Raw genomic sequence first — 22,927 nt, 5'->3', positions numbered from 1 at the left:
CCTCATGAAAAAGTATCTTTTCTTTCGGTACATGTAGCATTATTTTCTCCTCATAAATGTAATATCCAGAGGCTTGAATTTATCATTATCTTGTTTAGAACGCATTTCGTTAAGTACCTTATTTTCGTAATGCCGGATGTATATAATCATAACTTGAAACGAGTTGTGTATGAGGAGTAATGTACACTTGAGGTCTTTGGTTATTTAGCGGATTGTGCACGAAGTAAGAATTATGTCCAATAACAGCATTCATATCTGTACGAAACAAATGACTGATGGATTACCCACCGTAATTGACTTCACCTAACAGCAAGAAGATGCCGAAGTGAATGTATGTGAAGATACGGAATAAATATGGCAATATGATTTCTAAAATTCTGACAGCTGATGATTAACATTTATCATCCGCGTGTGACCGACTTAAAACAAATCTGTAAAACTGAATGTCTTGAATTATGAGGAAGGTTGTGATTGATGTCTGTTCCACAGATAGCTATAATAATTATTTAAAATTGTATTTACGCTTTTGGAATTATTCTTTCCTCGCTTTATATGACCTTCTAAGTTCTTCATAATTAGCAATATTGTAAATTTAACCCTTAAATTGACAAAACTTCATTTCTCACACTAGTTTATTAAATCTTGTCGGACTGTAAAGAAAACAACTATCGGAATGTCCATATTTCCATGTCCACTCAACCATCTGAAGTGAACGAAGAGAAAAAGAAAATCTACGAGTCCATGATTCAGTACCTATCAGCGAAATACAACACTGAAAAAATCGCAGTTACCGGTCTCTTCTTCGAAGCGAGAGGCACCATCCCGAAAGACTTTGTAAAGTGGAGTGAAAAATACAAGCTGACGAGAGATCAAGATGCCATCGTCACCACCTTTATACAATTTTCTGTAGCGATATTTCGTCAGCATCTTTATGGTGTACATTCAATTTAAATTATACTTGGTTCTATTTTTTGTTATGTCTTAATCACTTTTGTCTGAAATCTGTTTATATAATTTTTCATTTTAAATTTTATTGTGAGCTATTCTGTGTCGCAGGATCAGACTAATAAATAATAAATAATATTGTGAAATTTTAATTGTCCTACCAATTTTTTTCTATTGTTCTATTAAAATTATAGCGTATAGCCTATTAACCTGTTGTATCCTATAGAATACTTTGTCAGGAATCTTCTATGACACATCAATAAATTTAAGAATGCAGTTATATTGTCAGACTCCAAAGCAGCTATTCTATCAATCGTCTCTAAACACACACCTTCATCTCAAACAGCAGAAATAACTAAAATGCTCTCTCAATTAATATCACTCAATAAAAGAATTGTATTCCAATGGATACCATCCCATTGTGGAATCCTGGGAAACGAGAATGCGGATGCTTTAGCAAAGAAGGGCAGCACTGCTGCTTACAGACCTGTTACTAAATCTACGTATTACTCTGTGAAACGATTCATTAAATCTACATACTTAGACTTCAACAAACAAAATCTGATAATAGAATCTCAAGGGAAAAAGTGGAACTCTTTGCATCATAATCCATAGTTAATTCCCGATTTACCACGAAAATCGTCTGTAGCTGCATTTAGATTGGCAACAGGCCATAATTGTTTGGCCAAACACCTGAATAGAATTGGAATATATCAGTCCCCTAACTGCCCATTGTGCAACTCAAATCAAGAAATGGATTCGGAACACCTCAAAATCTGTGCTTCATTGGCTGACCATGATAATATCTTTGAAAAATATTGGAGTGCAAGAGGTCAAATGACTTTATTGTCAAGCCCCTGGCGTTAGAAAACAACAACTACTTTGTCAATTTAAGGATTAACAATGAATTTACACTTCGGAAGTATTTCAATTATTGAAGTAATTTTATCACTGATAGTAGGTGTCTGATTTTATGATTATTTTACCCTGATTTCGCTGATTAAAATGGTTTGATTTCCGTGAATATTGCGTAAAAAGTAATTCCGCGTATATTTGACACCATAAAGAAATTAAAAAAAATAATATGAATAACATTCTTTCCTGAATAATTATTGAAACAATCCCTTTGAAACTAACCGTTTTTTTTTTTGTTCGCTAATAATGGTGGGTACTTGACTTATTATTCATCCTTATAAAGCCAGTTGTGTAGACCAATTTACCGACAGAGTCTTTGCAGAGGTTGCGCCATAGGAGGCTGGTCTACACTACACCCGCGGTGAGATAAGACGAGATTTGTTGGGATGCAACAGGGGAATCGGAGCTCCTGGGTAAAACCCCTGTGTTACCTGGACCATGGGTTTGCCCAATATAAGCTATAAATCGGGAGTACGCCAAGGATAATAATAATAATAATAATAATAATAATAATAATAATGATTTATTTAACCTGCAGAGTTAAGGCCATACGGCCTTCCCTTCCACTCAACCAGGATCAAATCAGACACAGAAAAATACATACCGGTATACAAATATTAACAAAATAATAATAATAATAATAATAATAATAATAATAATAAAAATAATAATAATAATAATAAAAATAATAAAGTAAAATAGAGATTGAATACATAGGCCTATACACAATCAGTATTAACTAAAATAATAATAATAATAATAATAGTAATAATAATAATAATAATAATAATAATAATAATAATAATAGAAAAATATATATAATAAAAAAGAGACTGAATATATAATCACCAGGGAAAGGATTTATATGTAAATACATATTTACTTATAAAGCTAATATAATTTATATTTTGCATTATCTTTATGTTTCACAATGTGTAGGGTTGAAAAATCCTACTTTTATTTTCCATATTTTTCCATATTTTAGAGTTTAGTACATATTTTCGTTAATTTCCATATATTTTCCATATTTCATATAAAACAGTCCATATTATATTAGGTTTAACAATAAAACAAAACAAAATTCCATTAACTTTTAAAAATACATTTCAACAATAGAGATTTAAACACATGTTCAGTAATCCCTTTAACATCAGAGTTATTTGAAAATTAGCAGTCCTATCAACAATGGGAAAGTAAGTTACAAAACTGTATTAATTTAATTTAAAATTTTTAACAGACTTCAGTTGTGCAGCTCAACAGTTAAATGCCAGTCAGAGTACACATAGGTTCAGTTTTGTAAATCATACTATAAAGACGGTAAATATGCCAAAAGTACGTCATTCAGTCAATTTAAAATCAAAACTAACAAGTTACATTTCAGAATTTAAAGAAGATGGTTTATCAACTGACAATAAAATATTATTTTGTAATTTGTGTCAGTGTGCAGTATCATCTACACAAAAGTTCCTGGTTCAACAACACATTACAACTAGTAAACACCAGGCCAACAAACAACTAAATTCCAAGCAGAGACAATTGTTTTTAACACAACCAACAACATCGAATGTAAGATCTGAGTTTAACATCGACCTGTGCCGTTCTCTCATCTCTGCTGATATTCCTCTCTACAAACTAAAGAATAAGGTCTTCAGGGAATTCCTTGAAAAATATACTCAACATACAATCCCGGATGAGTCAACACTTAGGAAGACGTATGCTCCATCCATCTACGATGAGACAATACAGAAGATAAGAGATGAAATTAAAGATAGTTCAATTTGGGTTTCCATTGATGAGACTCCCGACAAAGAAGGTAGACTTGTTGATAATGTAGTTATCGGTTTGTTAAGTGAACAATATTCTGAACGAATTCTTTTACATTGTGATGTTCTAGAAAAGTGCAATAACAAAACTATAGTTAAACTGTTCAACGAAGCTATGGGTATCCTGTGGCCAAAGGGTATTATGTACGATAATGTGTTATTCTTTATTAGCGATGCTGCCCCTTATATGGTCAAAGCTGGACAAGCATTATCTGTTGTATATCCTAAATTGACTCATTTTACTTGTGTGGCGCATGCATTTCATCGTGTGGCAGAAGTGGTCAGAGACAATTTCCCTAAAGTAGATTTGGATTTGTTGATTTCATCAGTGAAAAAAGTATTTCTCAAAGCTCCCAGTAGAGTTAACGTGTTGAAAGAAATGTACCCTGAAATTCCATTGCCACCAAAGCCAATTTTAACTAGATGGGGTACATGGCTAGAAGCAGTTGAATATTATGCCGAACATATAGACTCTATTAACAATGTTCTCCTTGCATTGGACTCTGAAGATGCAGTCTCAATTGATACTGCGAAAACAGTTACCTGTGACATAAGTGTGAAGAATGACTTAGCTCACATTCAGCATACATTTTCATGCATCATAAAAACGCTCAAAAGTCTCCAAAATAGGCACCTTTCACTATCTGAAAGTTTTGAAATTATAAATAGTACTGTGGAACAACTGAATCGTGGTAGAGGTAAAGTTGCAGATGCAGTAAGAGCTAAGGTGGACACTGTACTTTCAAAAAACCCTGGATATGAAGAACTACAAAAGGTTGTTGCTGTGATGAGTGGTGAATCAACAGTGAAGATTAACTTGGACTTATCCCCAGCAGACATTGTGAAATTGAATTATGTACCAGTTACTTCTTGTGACGTCGAACGCTCTTTTAGTCAGTATAAATCTATCCTCAGAGACAATAGAAGAAGATTCACTTTTCAGCACTTGAAAGAAATGTTTGTAACCTATTGTTATGGTAACAGACAATAAAAATTGTGTTTTGTTGAAACTACATTGGAAGATAAGGTACGTCCATTATATTTTTTGTTTAGTTTGATTAAAATGTACCAATATTTAACGTACATAGTCATTTTTTTATAATTTTAAGTCCATATTTAATTCCATATTTTAGTAAAAATCCATATTTAATTCCATATTTTGGTAAAAATAACTACATATATATTTACATATTTCATATATTTTTAGTCCATATAAATCCGTTCCCTGATAATCACAAACAGGAAAATACATTCTAGTATACAAGTATTAACTTAAAAAGAATTAGGCCTAATACATATGAATATAATCTCACAACTATAACCTAAGCTGTTGATAAAGCGTCGTAAAATAACCTACTAAAATAAAAATAAATAAATAATCTCACAACTAAAGGAATAACACGGGTTACATTGAGACAATGACAATTACCTAGATATTAGTGGTAATGGAAAAATAAAGTAATGACTGTATAAAATAATAATAATAATAATAATAATAATAATAATAATAATAATAATAATAATAATAGAAAAATATATATAAGTTAATAAAAAAGGAGACTGAATACATAATCACAAACAGGAAAATACATTCTAGTATACAAGTATAAACTTAAAAAAAAAATAATTAGGTCTAATACATATGAATATAACCTCACAACTAAAGGAATAACACGGGTTACATTGAGACAATGACAATTACCTAGATATTAGTGTTAATGGAAAAATAAAGTAATGACTGTATAAAATAATAATAATAATAATAATAATAATAATAATAATAATAAATAAAAATTATACCTAAAAACTAATTACATACACACATGCATACATACATACATACATACATACATACATACATACATACATACATACATACATACATACATACATACATACATACATACGGCGTTTAAAGAAAATATATCTGACCTACGATTTTATGATCATATATAAGCGAACTTTCTAAGCATGGGATAAGTCAGAACCAAAGATATAAAAAAAATTGAACTTTGAATGAGTTCCGCTAGTTCTCGATATGTGGCACCATTATTAGGGCGGTTAAGAATGTGTCGGGGAAAATAATGATCTAGATTAAGCATAAATTTTTCCCCAATTGACATACCTTTTTGTTACATCCTGTATATTCTCGTTTGTTTTTTTGGTCTTGCCATATGTACTGAACTTCTCTTATATCTTTAACATCAGCAGTATTTAAAATAAGTTGGGGTGAAATATTGGATGCAGTACGGGTTTCCAATGCTGATATAGGAAGGACTTGGGTCTTCGGATCCTGGGACTTATCAGGTACTCGTGTAAGGATCGTACTTGACTCTGTCAGGACTGAGACAGGATGGCCCACCTTTCATAATTGGATTCACAAATGCAACCCGTATCACCTGTCGAAGTTGAGATAATCGTCTTATGTAGGGCCTGTAGTGCGCACAATAGACCAAATCAAGCCTTTGTGCAAGGATCCGTCCCGGGTTCGTTTCTCGTAAAGCTAAACCATACTTTCATTTCAGATAAAGGAATTGGTTTACATTATATAAAATAAATTAAATAATGACTATTTAATAACATTTTTTTTTATTTCTAACATCGTAATTATAGCCTATTAATAGTATAACGCATGTTTAATTATAGCATTTTTTTATCCTTGCATAATTTATTATTATTATTATTATTATTATTATTATTATTATTATTATTATTATTACTTACTGGCTTTTAAGGAACCCGGAGGTTCATTGCCGCCCTCACATAAGCCCGCCATTGGTCCCTATCCTGAGCAAGATTAATCCATTCTCTATCATCATATCCCACCTCCCTCAAATCCATTTTAATATTATCTTCCCATCTACGTCTCGGCCTCCCTAAAGGTCTTTTTCCCTCCGGCCTCCCAACTAACACTCTGTATGCATTTCTGGATTCGCCCATACGTGCTACATGCCCTGCCCATCTCAAACGTCTGGATTTAATGTTCCTAATTATGTCGGGTGAAGAATTCAATGCGTGCAGTTCTGTGTTGTGTAACTTTCTCCATTCTCCTGTAACTTCATTCCTCTTAGCCCCAAATATTTTCCTAAGCACCTTATTCTCAAAAACCTTTAACCTATGGTCCTCTCTCAAAGTGAGAGTCCAAGTTTCACAACCATAAAGAACAACTGGTAATAAAACTGTTTTATAAATTCTAACTTTCAGATTTTTTGACAGCAGACTGGATGATAAAAACTTCATTATTATTATTATTATTATTATTATTATTATTATTATTATTATTATTATTTTGTTGCAGGCACACCGGTGGCCATGTGTGGCAGGGCAGCAACAACGTGCCCGCTGGAGGAAGCCATCTCATAGCCCCTCACGTCCACCCCCACAACCTCCACCGCCAACATCACGACGTCGTCTGAGGACATCCACACACTCTCGGTATAGGTACGAAATAAGAACCACCTAAATATGGCCTTACATGAAGCTGTTAGGGAATATGATTCTAGATTTGTTTTTGTCTGTAGTACAAAACGATTGTCATTTCTTCTGTATTAAATAAATAGAGTAACGGCCAATTTCACCAACATGTTGCTGAAACTTCTTTAACTAAAGATAATTTAATATTAACCCACACAATCCTTGATGTTTATACCTTGACCAAAACTACTTCCGACTTGACAGTTTACAGAGAAGGGGGAGCAGTGTTGTCATGTTGCCCATCTTTCGTGTAAGCGAGCGCGCTGCCGATAGAGTGCAGTAATGAACGGCTGACATGAACGTATACATTTCTAACCAATTTGTTGAACACTAGGCATTAAAATTGGTGTACATTATTACTTTTATTAGTCTATTATTATTATTGTTATTATCATTATTATTATTATTATTATTATTATTATTATTATTATTATTATTATTCAATGTAATACCGTTAGAAAAGCTTCGAAAGGATTGTAAACTGTAAAAACAGGTTTAAATTTAATACGAAGCCTTTACTTTTATGAGTGTCGGTATTCTTCAATGTAATGTTGTTAGAAAGACGTTGAAAAAATAGTAAACTAAAAAATATTTATGATTAAAATCTCCACGGCCTTTTTCTTTTCCAATATCGATAACAGTGCCCTTATTAATATTAACACAAGCAGCAGTTCTAATTACGACTTGCGCCAAAGGTAAAAGAGGCTTGACTCTTTAACGAGGCACCTTGTACAATATTCTTTGTTCTCCGCCTGCCTTTCCTTCCTTCCGATATTGCTGTTTAGAAACTCTCGCAGAAACTGGAAAACGCACACTAGCCACACACTCCACCAATGACAACGAAGATAATACGTGTAATATAATTTAAACACAATAATTATCGATACACTAAAACAATAATACAACTAAATAATATTTTTAATTCACACAAAGCACGCGTTAACCAGCCAACTCAAGTCATTCCGGGCACTGCATTCACCGCTAGGCCGTGGTATTCACGTACAGCTTGTAAACATAGACACGGCAACACCGTCCTGTTACCATGGTTACGCGTCTCTCGTGATTGATTGATTTGAATGGTTGCCATGGTAACATGCTAAAGGCGCCATTTGTCAGGTCGGAAGTTGTTTTGGACAGACCATAGTAAACTGTCCGAAGACAGAACCTCACAAGTGATACCAACATGGCTCCACTTACTGTATGAGGCAACTAGGTCAGGAGATAATGGGGTAGGATGGCCAGTTCCTATTCCCTTACACAATCCTTATACTTGCTTTTTTTTTTATTTTTATATACAAAGGTGTCGTTTTGTATGGGGAGGGCATAGTTGCGCCCCACGGTCAGATAAGATGGAGCAGATAAAAAAGGGTCCCTGTTTTGTGGACATAGTTGCGCCCCGTTCCCATCAGGTAGAGAAAGGAGCATGGCATAGTTGCGCCCCGATGAAATAGGTAGAGAAAAAGACACTACGGAAACTCGAGCCTCATAATCAACCAACCTTATTGATTTCTTATTCGATTTAATATTTATTAAAATGAACGCAATGAAGTTGGCACTATTTTATTAACTGTTTTAATCACTGTTTATACAGTGATTATCAATAGCCTACCGTTAAAATGAACACCATGAAGTTGGCAGTACTTTATTAACTGACATATTCAAATAAGTGAGCCGTTGGAATATGGGGCCTTAGCAGTCTTGACATTTTATTAGTGATTTTCACACCGTCTGTGGCGTATAGTGAGGTTAATTTAAAATGAATGTTAAGTTTAGTGAAAAGGGTAAAGAGTTAATAATTCACAATGGTTATAAGCAGGGAACGGATTTATATGGACTAAAAATATATGAAATATGTAAATATATATGTAGTTATTTTTACCAAAATATGGAATTAAATATGGATTTTTACCAAAATATGGAATTAAATATGGACTTAAAATTATAAAAAAATGACTATGTACGTTAAATATTGGTACATTTTAATCAAACTAAACAAAAAATATAATGGACGTACCTTATCTTCCAATGTAGTTTCAACAAAACACAATTTTTATTGTCTGTTACCATAACAATAGGTTACAAACATTTCTTTCAAGTGCTGAAAAGTGAATCTTCTTCTATTGTCTCTGAGGATAGATTTATACTGACTAAAAGAGCGTTCGACGTCACAAGAAGTAACTGGTACATAATTCAATTTCACAATGTCTGCTGGGGATAAGTCCAAGTTAATCTTCACTGTTGATTCACCACTCATCACAGCAACAACCTTTTGTAGTTCTTCATATCCAGGGTTTTTTGAAAGTACAGTGTCCACCTTAGCTCTTACTGCATCTGCAACTTTACCTCTACCACGATTCAGTTGTTCCACAGTACTATTTATAATTTCAAAACTTTCAGATAGTGAAAGGTGCCTATTTTGGAGACTTTTGAGCGTTTTTATGATGCATGAAAATGTATGCTGAATGTGAGCTAAGTCATTCTTCACACTTATGTCACAGGTAACTGTTTTCGCAGTATCAATTGAGACTGCATCTTCAGAGTCCAATGCAAGGAGAACATTGTTAATAGAGTCTATATGTTCGGCATAATATTCAACTGCTTCTAGCCATGTACCCCATCTAGTTAAAATTGGCTTTGGTGGCAATGGAATTTCAGGGTACATTTCTTTCAACACGTTAACTCTACTGGGAGCTTTGAGAAATACTTTTTTCACTGATGAAATCAACAAATCCAAATCTACTTTAGGGAAATTGTCTCTGACCACTTCTGCCACACGATGAAATGCATGCGCCACACAAGTAAAATGAGTCAATTTAGGATATACAACAGATAATGCTTGTCCAGCTTTGACCATATAAGGGGCAGCATCGCTAATAAAGAATAACACATTATCGTACATAATACCCTTTGGCCACAGGATACCCATAGCTTCGTTGAACAGTTTAACTATAGTTTTGTTATTGCACTTTTCTAGAACATCACAATGTAAAAGAATTCGTTCAGAATATTGTTCACTTAACAAACCGATAACTACATTACCAACAAGTCTACCTTCTTTGTCGGGAGTCTCATCAATGGAAACCCAAATTGAACTATCTTTAATTTCATCTCTTATCTTCTGTATTGTCTCATCGTAGATGGATGGAGCATACGTCTTCCTAAGTGTTGACTCATCCGGGATTGTATGTTGAGTATATTTTTCAAGGAATTCCCTGAAGACCTTATTCTTTAGTTTGTAGAGAGGAATATCAGCAGAGATGAGAGAACGGCACAGGTCGATGTTAAACTCAGATCTTACATTCGATGTTGTTGGTTGTGTTAAAAACAATTGTCTCTGCTTGGAATTTAGTTGTTTGTTGGCCTGATGTTTACTAGTTGTAATGTGTTGTTGCACCAGGAACTTTTGTGTAGATGATACTGCACACTGACACAAATTACAAAATAATATTTTATTGTCAGTTGATAAACCATCTTCTTTAAATTCTGAAATGTAACTTGTTAGTTTTGATTTTAAATTGACTGAATGACGTACTTTTGGCATATTTACCGTCTTTATAGTATGATTTACAAAACTGAACCTATGTGTACTCTGACTGGCATTTAACTGTTGAGCTGCACAACTGAAGTCTGTTAAAAATTTTAAATTAAATTAATACAGTTTTGTAACTTACTTTCCCATTGTTGATAGGACTGCTAATTTTCAAATAACTCTGATGTTAAAGGGATTACTGAACATGTGTTTAAATCTCTATTGTTGAAATGTATTTTTAAAAGTTAATGGAATTTTGTTTTGTTTTATTGTTAAACCTAATATAATATGGACTGTTTTATATGAAATATGGAAAATATATGGAAATTAACGAAAATATGTACTAAACTCTAAAATATGGAAAAATATGGAAAATAAAAGTAGGATTTTTCAACCCTACACATTGTGAAACATAAAGATAATGCAAAATATAAATTATATTAGCTTTATAAGTAAATATGTATTTACATATAAATCCTTTCCCTGGTTATAAGTTTCAATTTTCGAAACCCTGTGTCGTAGGGTTAAGATATCGATGTAGAAACAAAAAATGCAGTTCATTTATTGTGTGTGTTCAATAAAAAATTGTTATTTTAAATAGCAAAATTGATCATATGCTAGGCCTTCCTGATTTTAATATTTTTAAGTAATTTATTTATTTTATGACAATCACTTTCATGTGTACTATGCCCATCGGGGCGCAACTATGCCATATCCATTCTGCTACCTGATTTCTTCGGGGCGCAACTATGCCTTGTCCCTTCTGCTACCTGATTTCTTCGGGGCGCAATTATGCCATGCGTAGGTCTCCCAATTGATCGCGGGGCGCAACTATACCATACCGGTTTTGTATTTCAGCAACTTCAAATTGTAAGTCTGATCTTACTTTCTCTATGACTATAGTGAAACGATTTTCAATGTACACGGAATACTAGTGCATTCGAAAAGTAATGACAACATAGTTACTGTTTCACACTAAATTTATTTAGGTTACTTTTGACATTACATACTTCAAATATAGTCTCCTGCCATGTCAACAATACACTGCCAAATTCTTAGAAGACGGCGGACTCCATCTGCAGCAGCATTTCTGAATATCTCTCTCACTGTTCAATCTAAAGCTCTTCGGATGTCAACTCTTGATTAAAAGCGAATGCCTTCGTTCCACCCAACTTGCAATAGTTCGGTATGGTAGGACTTCTCCCCCACAGGCTTCTTGTAATGCCCTAAAGCACTGAGTTGCATGTTTTCTTTTGCACCTTTGTTCGTACCTTTAGGGCTGTATTGTAAAAATCAGAAACAGCCACTGTATTTACTCACAATCACGTCTGGCCGCGAAACCAGGTGGCCCGGGTTCGATTCCCGGTCGGGGCAAGTTACCTGGTTGAGGATTTTACCGGGGTTTTCCCTCAACCCAATATGAGCAAATACTGAGTAACTTTCGGTGCTGGTCCCCGGACTCATTTCACCGGTATTATCATCTTCATCTCATTCAGACGCTAAATAATTCCACACTGACGAAATAAATGATGCAATAACTAAAATTAATGACGATCTGGACTCAATCTGGACATGACACGGAAATTCCGACTTAAACTAAATCCAGAAAAATCACAGTCAATCATTGTGGCCCATTCACGTTTGTTAAGCACTATTACCATACCAAATTTGTCCCCGATTAAAATACACGGCACCGAAATTCCGTTCAGTGAATCAATAAAGAATCTAGGTATTTATATGGATAAAAGTTTAAATTGGGACATTCAAGTTGCAGAAACCTGCAAAAAAGTATTCTCATTAATCCACTCGTTTAGACGATTGAAGAATTTTCTACCCTTTTCCATGAAAAAAATGTTAGTGCAAACACTCGTGATGCCCCACTTCGATTACTGTGATATTCTGCTTTCTGACCTAAGTGTTACTTCGGCGCAGAGACTACAACGTGTTCATAATATGTGCGTCCGTTTCGTCTGCAATATTCGCCAGGCTAATCATGTAACACCATCCCTCGAAATGTCCTGGCTCCGTCTAGAAGATCGTAGGAAAATCCACTGTCTTTCCCTTCTCTTTCATTTCTCCACTCCTGTCTATCTTGCGTCTCGTTTTCAAAATTTATCCACCCATCATAACCTAGACACACGATCACAACACTCCTCAATATTATCCATTCCCTCCCACCGAACATCCTCATATTCACCTTCTCTCACTGTGGCTGTTCCTCGGCTTTGGAATTCCCTACCGAGTAATGTCAGGGACTGTCAGATATCAAACCAATTCAAGAATAGGCTAACGAGATATGTTTCTAACAATTCTTGTTAACAATAATAGCTGTTTTAGGTTTCTCAATGTTTAATGGTTATATATATCACAGATAAATATCTAAATTATCTCATCATTATTATTACTATTATTACTATTACTATTATTATTATTACTATTATTATTATTACTATTATTATTATTATTATTATTATTATTATTATTATTATTATTATTATAACTATTTCTTACCAATGTTTATTATTGTCACACTAACATTAGTTATCCAATTTTCATTATTTACTTTCTTGGTGTTTTATGATCTAGATATGAATGTAAGAACTATGTAAGCAATATTGTATTCAGTTAGAATTAAAGTCTGGCTGGGCGGAAGAGAAGGCCTACTGGCCTTAGCTCTGCCAGATTAAATAAATAAATTATTAAATAACCTAAGATGTTGATAAAGCGTCGTAAAATAACCTACTTAAAAATACACACAATCTTCAAACAGCACTGGATAACAGAATGAATCCGCCGTTGATATTACTGTTTAAGCTTCTAAGCTAAGCGAAGGGGCGGAAAGAGGAGAGGGGTATGTTGTGACGTCTTATTAGTCTGATCTCAGGCGGTCTCAGGTTTGTTCAGGGACAAACCACGCGAGACACATTTTGTGTTCATTGGATAAGAGCATAACGTGATCTTCTCATTTTGTATTTAGCGGTACATATTTTGTATGAATGCGGATATTCTCATGTTTGCAATTGTATTAGGACAGTAATGTAAGAACTCGTATTTTTACTCTTAGTGTGTTGCCAGTTAAGCTGTGACTGGCAAGTTATTTCAAATTTTCGGAAATGTTTCTTCATGTTTCATAACCCGAAAGCTTGTTATCATTGTGATTGCTGTGAAAGTTAAAAATGTCTCAAACTGTTGTAATCATTATTTAGTGACTATCTTTGTAACATTCAAAGAATAAATCACAATTTGTAATTTGTTATTAAAAGTAAGCTACTTGCGGATATTGTGATTAATCGGTATAGAGATAGTAGGCCTAATATGAGATAGTTTAGCAATAATAGGACGATAATTTAGGAATAAGTATAGGACGTAAAAATTAGGAGTAATTGGATATTATGTTTTATGAATAAATTAATAGGCTTTTCTATAGCACGCGACGCTGAAACTTCCAACTTGAATTTTTGTAAGTTCTCCATTGTGGGTATCTGTGATAGGTTAGGTTAGATTAGATTAGATTAGATTAGATTAGCTTAGCTTAGCTTAGTTTAGGCTCTTCGTGTGCTTTGTATATACAAATCTGTGACAAGTTAGGTTAGTTTAGGTTTTTGATATGCCTCGCATATTCGAATCTGTGGTAGGTAAGATTGGTTTAGGCTTTTTGTATGCTTTGCATATACGAAGTGAAGTGAAATGCGCATTTCGGGTTATATTTTGAAGTATTGTACCTTTTTATTTCACGTTTTAAATAATCATTTTTATATTATCTACTCTTTTCAGTTTTTACCTATTTTCTAATATGTTTTCAAGTCAACTGACATCCTATACGAATTCTTCATATTCCAAACTATCTTCTCTCTAAAAATTAGACTATTTTTTTCAGTTTTTTCGTCAAAAGAACCTTCAGTGTCGCATACTGTAGAAAACGCAATTAATTTATTGAGAAGTGATTATTTATAAGGAAAGTTATCTGTCCTCCTTCCTCACCAAATCTAAACAACTAAACTAAACAGAGCTAGGTTAGGTTAATCTTCTTTAGTATTTACGTAAACTGTGATAGTATAGTGTATTGTGTAGACCTATAAGTATTTTAGTTCGTAATAGGTTTGAAAAGGAAAAGCGACCTTTCCTTGGAAATAACCCATGATTTTAAAGTTTTTGCCATTATGTCTTAAAATATTTGGTAGGCTATTTATCTTAACAGTGATTCTTTTGTAACGGATGTGGCAAGTTCACTGATTTAGGAGTTAATTTTATATATGTTAATAGTTATTTTTGAAGTTCCAATCTCATCTCGTCACCTTACGGTCTTTCTTAGTCCCATGTGAATTTTCATCATTATTGCTCTAAATATTACATTTTATTTATTTTTTTTTTTTGCGCTGTAAGATGGAAAAATATCACTCATCTTAACACTTCAGTTTATATTAGCTTTAAAATCTGTTAATCCTTCTGAGTAGATACATTTTAAAACTTCTTCACAGGTACCTAAAGGATGATATTAACTATGTGTTGATAAGTTTCATGATTATTTTTTAATTAAAAAGTAATGTTATTTTCTGTAATGGATATGACCTGGATTTGTAACGGTTGTGACAATTAATATGTAACACATTTTTTACTTCATTTTATACAGAAAGTTATTGCTTTACAAATATTCTCTGAACACATTGAGCTATGAAATATTCAATTTTACTACAAATGATCTTATTCTCAAACCAGAGTAAATATATAGGCTTATATTTTTTTAAGATGTCTATTATAAATGTATGACTGTTAATTACGTAGGTCAGTATGCTCGATCTATGGCTAATTACGTCGGGAATTATTTAAATTGCATTAAATTATGTAGGGCCTAATAATACCACGGTAGGTAACGAGATTAGGTTAAATCTGATTTAGTGTGTTTCTGCTTATAGTTAAATTGAAATGAAGCTGTTGAGATTTATTCTGCAAATAGGTTGTCCATATTGAGCAACGTAATCTAAATAATTATCTAACAATTTATTCCTAACGAAGTTAGGTTAGGTTAGGTCTGGTTTGATGTTTTTGTGCTTGTACTTTAGTTAAACTAAAGTGAAACTCTTACAACGAGCAAGAGTCTAACTCGTTGAACTCTTAAGATGTATTTTGCAAATAGATTGTCCATATTGAGCAGCGTATACTAAATAATTACATAATAATTATTAATTTGTAACCCAGGTTAGGTTAAGTTAAATTAGCTTAGGATAGGTCTGATTTGGTTTGTTTCTGCATATAGTTAAACGAATTGGAAACTTTTAGGATTTATTATGTAAATAAGTAGTCCATATTAAGCAATGTAATGTAAATAATTTTCTAATAAATTATTCGGTAATTTCCAAGATTCGTTACATGGAAGTGACTTCACTTAGATATCCCCTCAACTAACCCACTAACTTTGTCACATATCTCCAGATATCTAAGTGCCGTTACTTCTGTGTAACTAAGAAATTACCAGTTATTTCTACTATTGCTTATTGTAGCCTTAAAGAACAATGTACGGAATACTATTGTTTTATTGTGATGTCAGTTGCAGGCGTGGGAGGTTTTGGTGGCGAAGGAAGTGCAGGACAAAATATCGGGGTCCTTGGTGGCGTTGGCCAGCAGTGAGCATCTCAGTCACATGTTCGCGGGTTCATGACTGGGCCAGTGTAGACTCAGATGACACCCAGTGGAGTGACAGTACTCTCTGTCATGCAACAACTGCTCCACAACCAGAGCAGCTCCTAGACGTTGATCAACTCTGCTACAACTCTGACTCCACTCTTTACAACAAAATGCCTGTCGGTAAGAATGCAAATTTGGTACTAGTATTCAGGGGCGTACGCAAGGAAGGGGGGAGGGTTACCTGGTTTGAACCCCCCTCCCCTTGAACTTAAAAAAATACACACATTTCAATATAGGCCTACGGTATTTAATTGTTTCTATGGATTTTCCTGTTATGTAAAGTGAAGTGTCACACCTATCATATACAAATAACTATTTACACACTCACCCACGCACTTACAAATATATATAATTATTGTGTAAGTGTAATAATAATAGTTTTATTTTCCCTGGCAGAGTTAAGGCCATCAGGCCTTCTCTTCCACTCAACCAGGATCAAATCACATACAGAAAAATAGGCCTACATACCGGTATACAAATATTAACTTAAAATAATAATAATAATAATAATAATAATAATAATAATAATAATAATAATAATAATAATAAAGATAATAAAAAAGAGACTGAATACATAATCACAAACAGGAAAATACATTCTAGTATACAAGTATTAACTTAAAAAAAAAAAAGAATTAATACATAGACTATGAATATAATCTCACAACTAAAGGAATAGTACATTTAGTATGATCAGCACAACACAGGTTACAACGAGACAATGACAATTACCTAGATAATGACACAAGCATTTTTATTATATAAAATTAAACACTAGTTAAAATTTGTTAAAAATTGGATGGCTATTAAAAAATTACGTTTCAAAGAATTTATAAGGATATTGATGAATATGTTCTGTTAGAACATATTATAATATTAATAAATATATCGCAAAATAATAATAATAATAATAATAATAATAATAATAATAATAATAATAATAATAGTAATAATAATAATAATAATAATAATAATAATAATATTACACAAAATTTAAAATACCGATAATGTAAATTGTAAACAATTTTAACAATGACCTCCCCACCTGACAAAATTCTGCGTACTCCACTGCTAGTAATGAAGGTGAAACTTGTCAACCTCCAAATGCTATACATTTCAAAGATTTTATAAGGATGTTCATGAATATGTTCTGTTAGAACACAATAATAATACACAAAATTTAAAATACTGATAATGTAAATTGTAAACAATTTTAACAATGACCCCCCCCCCCTCCCCAACAAAATTCTGCGTACTCCACTGCTAGTAATGAAGGTGAAACTTGGTAAGCTCCAAATGCTATACATTTCAAAGATTTTATAAGGATGTTCATGAATATGTTTTTTAGAACACAATAATAATACTCAAAATTTAAAATATCGATAATAATAATAATAATAATAATAATAATAATAATAATAATAATAAAAACAATAATAATCATATAATTATTTATTTATTTAATCTGGCAAAGCTGAGGCCAGTAGGCCTTCTCTTCTGCCCAGCCAGACTCTAATTCTAATTGATAATGTAAATTGTACACAATTTTAACAGTGACCCCCTCCTGACAAAATTCTGCCTACGCCATTGCTAGTAATGAAGGTAAAACTTGTCAAGCTCCAAATGTTATGCAAAAAGTCGTGTACCGTATATTTAATATTGCAGAAACTTGAAACATACCGGTACCATTAAAACGACGATATTTTCAGAATTGATTGTAGTAACAACAGCAAATTTTTGTTTGAAAAAATGGGAAATATTTTAGTTTCTGCAAATCAAGATTTCAGGTATAACTCCCTGTAAAGTTGATTTGAATAATTTCGAGGGAAAAATTGTTCCGGAGCCGGGTATCGAACCCGAGACCTTTGGTTTACACGTCACTGTTCGTTAACAGAAAACCACGATTTAAGTCACACGGAGTTAGTGTGCACTCGAAGTTGGTTGCTTGACGGTTGTCAGCCCACTTTGAGGTCTGTGGATATAGAGGGAAAAATTGGATCGGTGTCGGTTAGAGTTCCCGGGTAGCTCAGTGGTAGAGCGTTGGTACGTTAAACCAAAGGTCCTGGGTTCGATACCCGGCTCCGGAACAATTTTTCCCTCGAAATTATTCATTTTAGTTTCTGTTTATCATAGAATGGAAAAAGATGATAAAGTTATATTCATCAATCAATCTTCTTAATGTATCCAGCTGTTTGCTGACAACATAAAGTCCACTATAGTCCACTGTAATCTATTCAGTTGTTGTTTTGCACGAGAAATGAGGGGTATTTGATCGGTGTTCATTATAGATGCCTGTTGCTAGTAGCCAGAGTTGGGGTGTAGTCAGTATATACTGCAGGGCTGTGTCTTCTGCAGAAGTGCTTTTGCTTCAGTAAAGTCTCATTTTACAAACCTATGGATCAACAATTGTCTCTCTTCTGACAAAGGAAAAATTTTACAGTCTGTACAAAAGAAACCAAATGATCTGGAAATGTACAAAAACTTGCCCAGACATGTTCAAAGTTATATTCATAACCAAGATAAATATTTAGGTGAGTGTTTTGTAAGCCCAGTAATTTTAAAAATTTATATAGTAGGTAAAATTAAACAAGTTTTTCTTCTATTAATTATGAAATTCTTATTTAGGGAATTTAAATAGTTTTAAGTATCACCTAGTGTAAACATTCCAAAAATATTTTTGTGGCTAATAGAAAATTAATTGATCATAGGTACTTTAAATGTTTCTTCATTTTATTCTGTTGCGATAACCTGAAAAATATATCTATAAATGGATATTCCTATTTTAATTTGCTTGGTTTGTTATCCACTTGATATGTATCTCTAATTTTTCTTTAATCTTCACCTGACATAATTAGGAACATTAAATCCAGACGTTTGAGATGGGCAGGGCATGTAGCACGTATGGGCGAATCCAGAAATGCATAGTGTTGGTTGGGAAGCCGTAGGGAAAAAAAAACCTTTGGGGAGGCTGAGACGTAGATGGGAGGATAATATTAAAATGGATTTGAAGGAGGTGGGATGTGATGGTAGAGACTGGATTAATCATGCTCAGGATAGGGACCGATGGCGGGCTTATGTGAGGGCTGCAATGAACCTCCGGGTTCCTTAAAAGCCATAAGTAAGAAAGTATATTCTGATAACTGGACACTTGCATAAAGTTAATACAAATTGTTAAATGATTTATGTTGCTGCTGTTATTTTTAATGGCGAACCACTGGATTTAATATATTAGTCTTCTGGCTTCCCAATATAATTGAACAATATTATTTTAATTTTGGCCGGAATTAAGTTCTCTGCATACCTTCAGTTGAGCAATATTCATGGTGAAGTCTTCATCATTACATAAGGTCATTGCTTTTCTCCTAGAGGAAAAGGTGGTAGCTCTTGTAAAATACAGTATAATAGCGGATGGAGAGATGATTAGGTACCGGTACTGTCAAGTACACGGGAATTTTGTCGTTTTTAACCTCTATTTCGTCCAACTTAAGACTTTCAATGCCTGAGCGGAATTCAAAGGAAAAATTATGTTAGGAACATAATTATTAACACAGTTCCATGATGAAAAATGCAGCAGAAAGGTGCTGGAACTGTGTTCTGACGCATTCCGCCAGAAAAAAAAGCACTGCCTATGGTACATCTGGCAGACATAAAGATCTTTACTCTGAATAGTTGGGCTGTTAAGCAGTCATTCCCAGTGGACAGTCGAAATATGGCCAGAAGTTCTTTTTTTGGTTGGTTTTTGTGTTCTTTCCATATGTTCTGGATTTTTTCCAAATTTTTCCACTGGTACATAATGTGGTAACTTCCAAAAAGATACGTTTTGTTTAAAAATATGTTTCGATGCATAAAATGTGTAATTAGGGTAAATATATAAGCATACTATGGGCGGCCGGGTAGCTCAGTTGGTAGAGCAGCTGGCTACGGACTGGAAGGTCCGGGGTTCGATCCCAGGTGGTGACAGGATTTTTTCTCGTTGCCAAACTTTCAGAACAGCCCCGAGGTTCACTCAACCTCCTATAAAATTGAGTATCGGGTCTTTCCTGGGGGTAAAAGGCGGTCAGAGTGTGGTGCCGACTACACCACATCATTGTAGTGCCAAGGTCATGGAAAGCATGGGGCTCTACCTCCATGCCCCCAAGTGCCTTTATGGCATGTTACGGGGATACCTTTACCTTTTTTTACCTTTATATAGGCATACTATAATTACACTGGTCAACAAAATTAAACAGATTTTTTGTTAAAAGGTAAAGAATGGACTATTCTTGTAGAATTTTTCTTGCTGATTTCAGATCTGTTTTCAAAATGTTTCTATCATGTAGAGTAATTTATATGAAATGTACTTCAGACTTTTCTAGTATTGATACCTTGTAACATTTTACCTAAAATCATATTTACCTAAAATGTGTGTGAAATAGATTTTAGGCTATACTTCACTTGAGAAACATCTCTTTTGAGTGTCCAGCAGTAGTCTGACAGAATATTTGGGCTCCATTTTTCCTGCTAGCACCTTTCCATTTCAGAAAAATCCTGATGAAAACGCTCCCCATGTTCGTCGCTCACTACCCAAAGGTTTTGAGGAAAGAAAAAATATATGAGAATCAAAGAAGTTATTTTAAGAGATGTGATACCTCATCACGTTATAGTTCTGAATCAGTTTGCTGACAAATTCTCTGTAATCTTCTTATGTAGTTCCTAGAAAATAGCAGTCTTTTGAATGATCCTTAGGTTCCCGGCATATTATTGGAACTGGAAAAGGCATACAACAGGATCTTTTTTAGCCAACCAGTTAATAAAATCACATGCAGCACAACAGATTTGCCCAGTTCATGTCCTCATCTATTTTGTAATCAAAAGAACACTCGTAAGGTCTTTTAACTAGTGTAGTAAAATTCAAAGTTAACTAATCACAAACGTAACAAAAATTGTTTGTGTTATTTAGACAGTATTTCGAGGTATGTTTCACATTATAAGATACTTAAAATTAGGACAAAGAAAACATAGGTTATGAAACTTGTTTTATGAATGTAAGTTCCAACTCAACTGAGAATTAATACACTTCTCACAGTCTAATGAGGAATAAAATTTATTTTTATGAATTTTGACTTCACAGGCAACAGTGATCTAAAGTTATAGATCAATTGTTAAAACAATAAAATGAAAATTTGAAACATTTTCTTTCCATTATCATCTTAAGGACTGTATATAGCAATAAAAATAAATAAACTTCTCTAAAATTACAAAAGAATGGTGAGTGGTAGAAAAATTCTGGCTTTAGTTGGAATCAGCAAATCACATTACATAAGAAACAGCAGAAATTGTACGTTTAACAAAATCATTGTTGACCAGTGTTATTTATAAGATTCTTGTAAAAGAATATTATTAGAGGATGTGTTCTTCAGGAATTTGGTTGGAAAACTCTGAGCTGTAAAAAGACAAAAAAAAAATGTTATAAAGATTTCATCCTTTACAGAAAATTCTCTGATGGTGAGGAAAGCACGTTCGATAATCAGGAAGTGGTATTAATTAGTAACTTAATGTATGTAGGTACCAGTATTGTTGTAACTCTCAAGAAAGCTTTGAGTTTACTTGTTTCATTAAAGTTGATATTGAGAAATTGAGGTATCTAAGTATAGGATTTATTTTGTGAGTAGAACTAAACTACAGTTTCTTTCGTTTCTGAATGTCTGCAACTATATCTGTGTAATCCAATTTTTTTTACAGGATTCGAGAACTCAGCATTGAAGATGAGCTTCTCGCTGTCCTCGCTGCAGCCCTCTAGTGGAAGTCTAGAGAGTCCTGAGCATGCGAGGCTGCGGGCAGAGAGGCCATACAACAGCCTCACCAAGAAACCAAGGTATGATTCATTTCAGACACATGATTCTTCCGTAGTTCATGTGTTTGTATACTATATTACATACTATATTACATTATATTTATTGTATTCCGTAATTCTAATATCAGTATTGTAGCATTGAGATGTTGGACGAGTAAACATTATAAAAAAAAATATGATCATCTTTATCATCTTTTACTTTTTCTCTTTTTCTTCTTCATCCAACACCTCATTCCAGTCTCTACCTCTTTCCTCTACATCCATCTTCACCTGTTCACTCCATCTTATGGTTTCTATCTAATGTTCTCTTCCTTCTAATTTTCAATTCCAAATCGTTCCTGGGCATTGCTTAAGTGATTTCAAAAGAGATTACGGTATGCAACCAATATGAGTAAATGTGTTGTTGTTGTTTTCTAATGCCAGGCGTTTGACAATAAAGTCATTTGACCTCTTGCACTCCAATATTTTTCAAAGATATTATCATGGTCAGCCACTGAAGCACAGATTTTGAGGTGTTTCGAATCCATTTCTTGGTTTGAGTTGCACAATGGGCAGTTAGGGGACTGATATATTCCAATTCTATGCAGATGCTTTGCCAAACAGTCAGTGGCCTGTTGCGAATCTAAATGCAGCTACAGACGATTTTCGTGGTAAATCGGGAATTAACTGTGGATTATGATGCAGAGAGTTCCATTTTTCCCTTGATATTGTGTTATCAAATTTTGT

At 33.6% G+C, this 22,927-nt stretch overlaps 1 protein-coding gene across 5 annotated transcripts in view; it reads left to right on the top strand.

Annotated features, from left to right (window-relative positions):
- Positions 1-22,927, top strand: part of klar (klarsicht) — a 1,308,544-nt gene that overhangs the window by 381,215 nt on the left and 904,402 nt on the right. For 4 of the 5 annotated variants that reach the window (XM_069829505.1, XM_069829503.1, XM_069829506.1 and 1 more), the window contains exons 2-4: positions 6,982-7,124; positions 16,232-16,488; positions 22,090-22,222. In XM_069829505.1, coding sequence (XP_069685606.1) covers positions 16,479-16,488; positions 22,090-22,222 — 143 coding nt within the window. In that variant the 5' untranslated portion in view covers positions 6,982-7,124; positions 16,232-16,478. The remainder of the gene's footprint in view (positions 1-6,981; positions 7,125-16,231; positions 16,489-22,089; positions 22,223-22,927) is intronic. The other variant, XM_069829504.1, reaches the window with a different exon arrangement.

The sequence above is a fragment of the Periplaneta americana genome, chromosome 6 (assembly GCF_040183065.1).
Source record: "Periplaneta americana isolate PAMFEO1 chromosome 6, P.americana_PAMFEO1_priV1, whole genome shotgun sequence".
Lineage (NCBI taxonomy): Eukaryota > Metazoa > Arthropoda > Insecta > Blattodea > Blattidae > Periplaneta > Periplaneta americana.
Note: the sequence above shows the minus strand (reverse complement) of the source record. Positions and strands in the feature narration are given on the sequence as shown.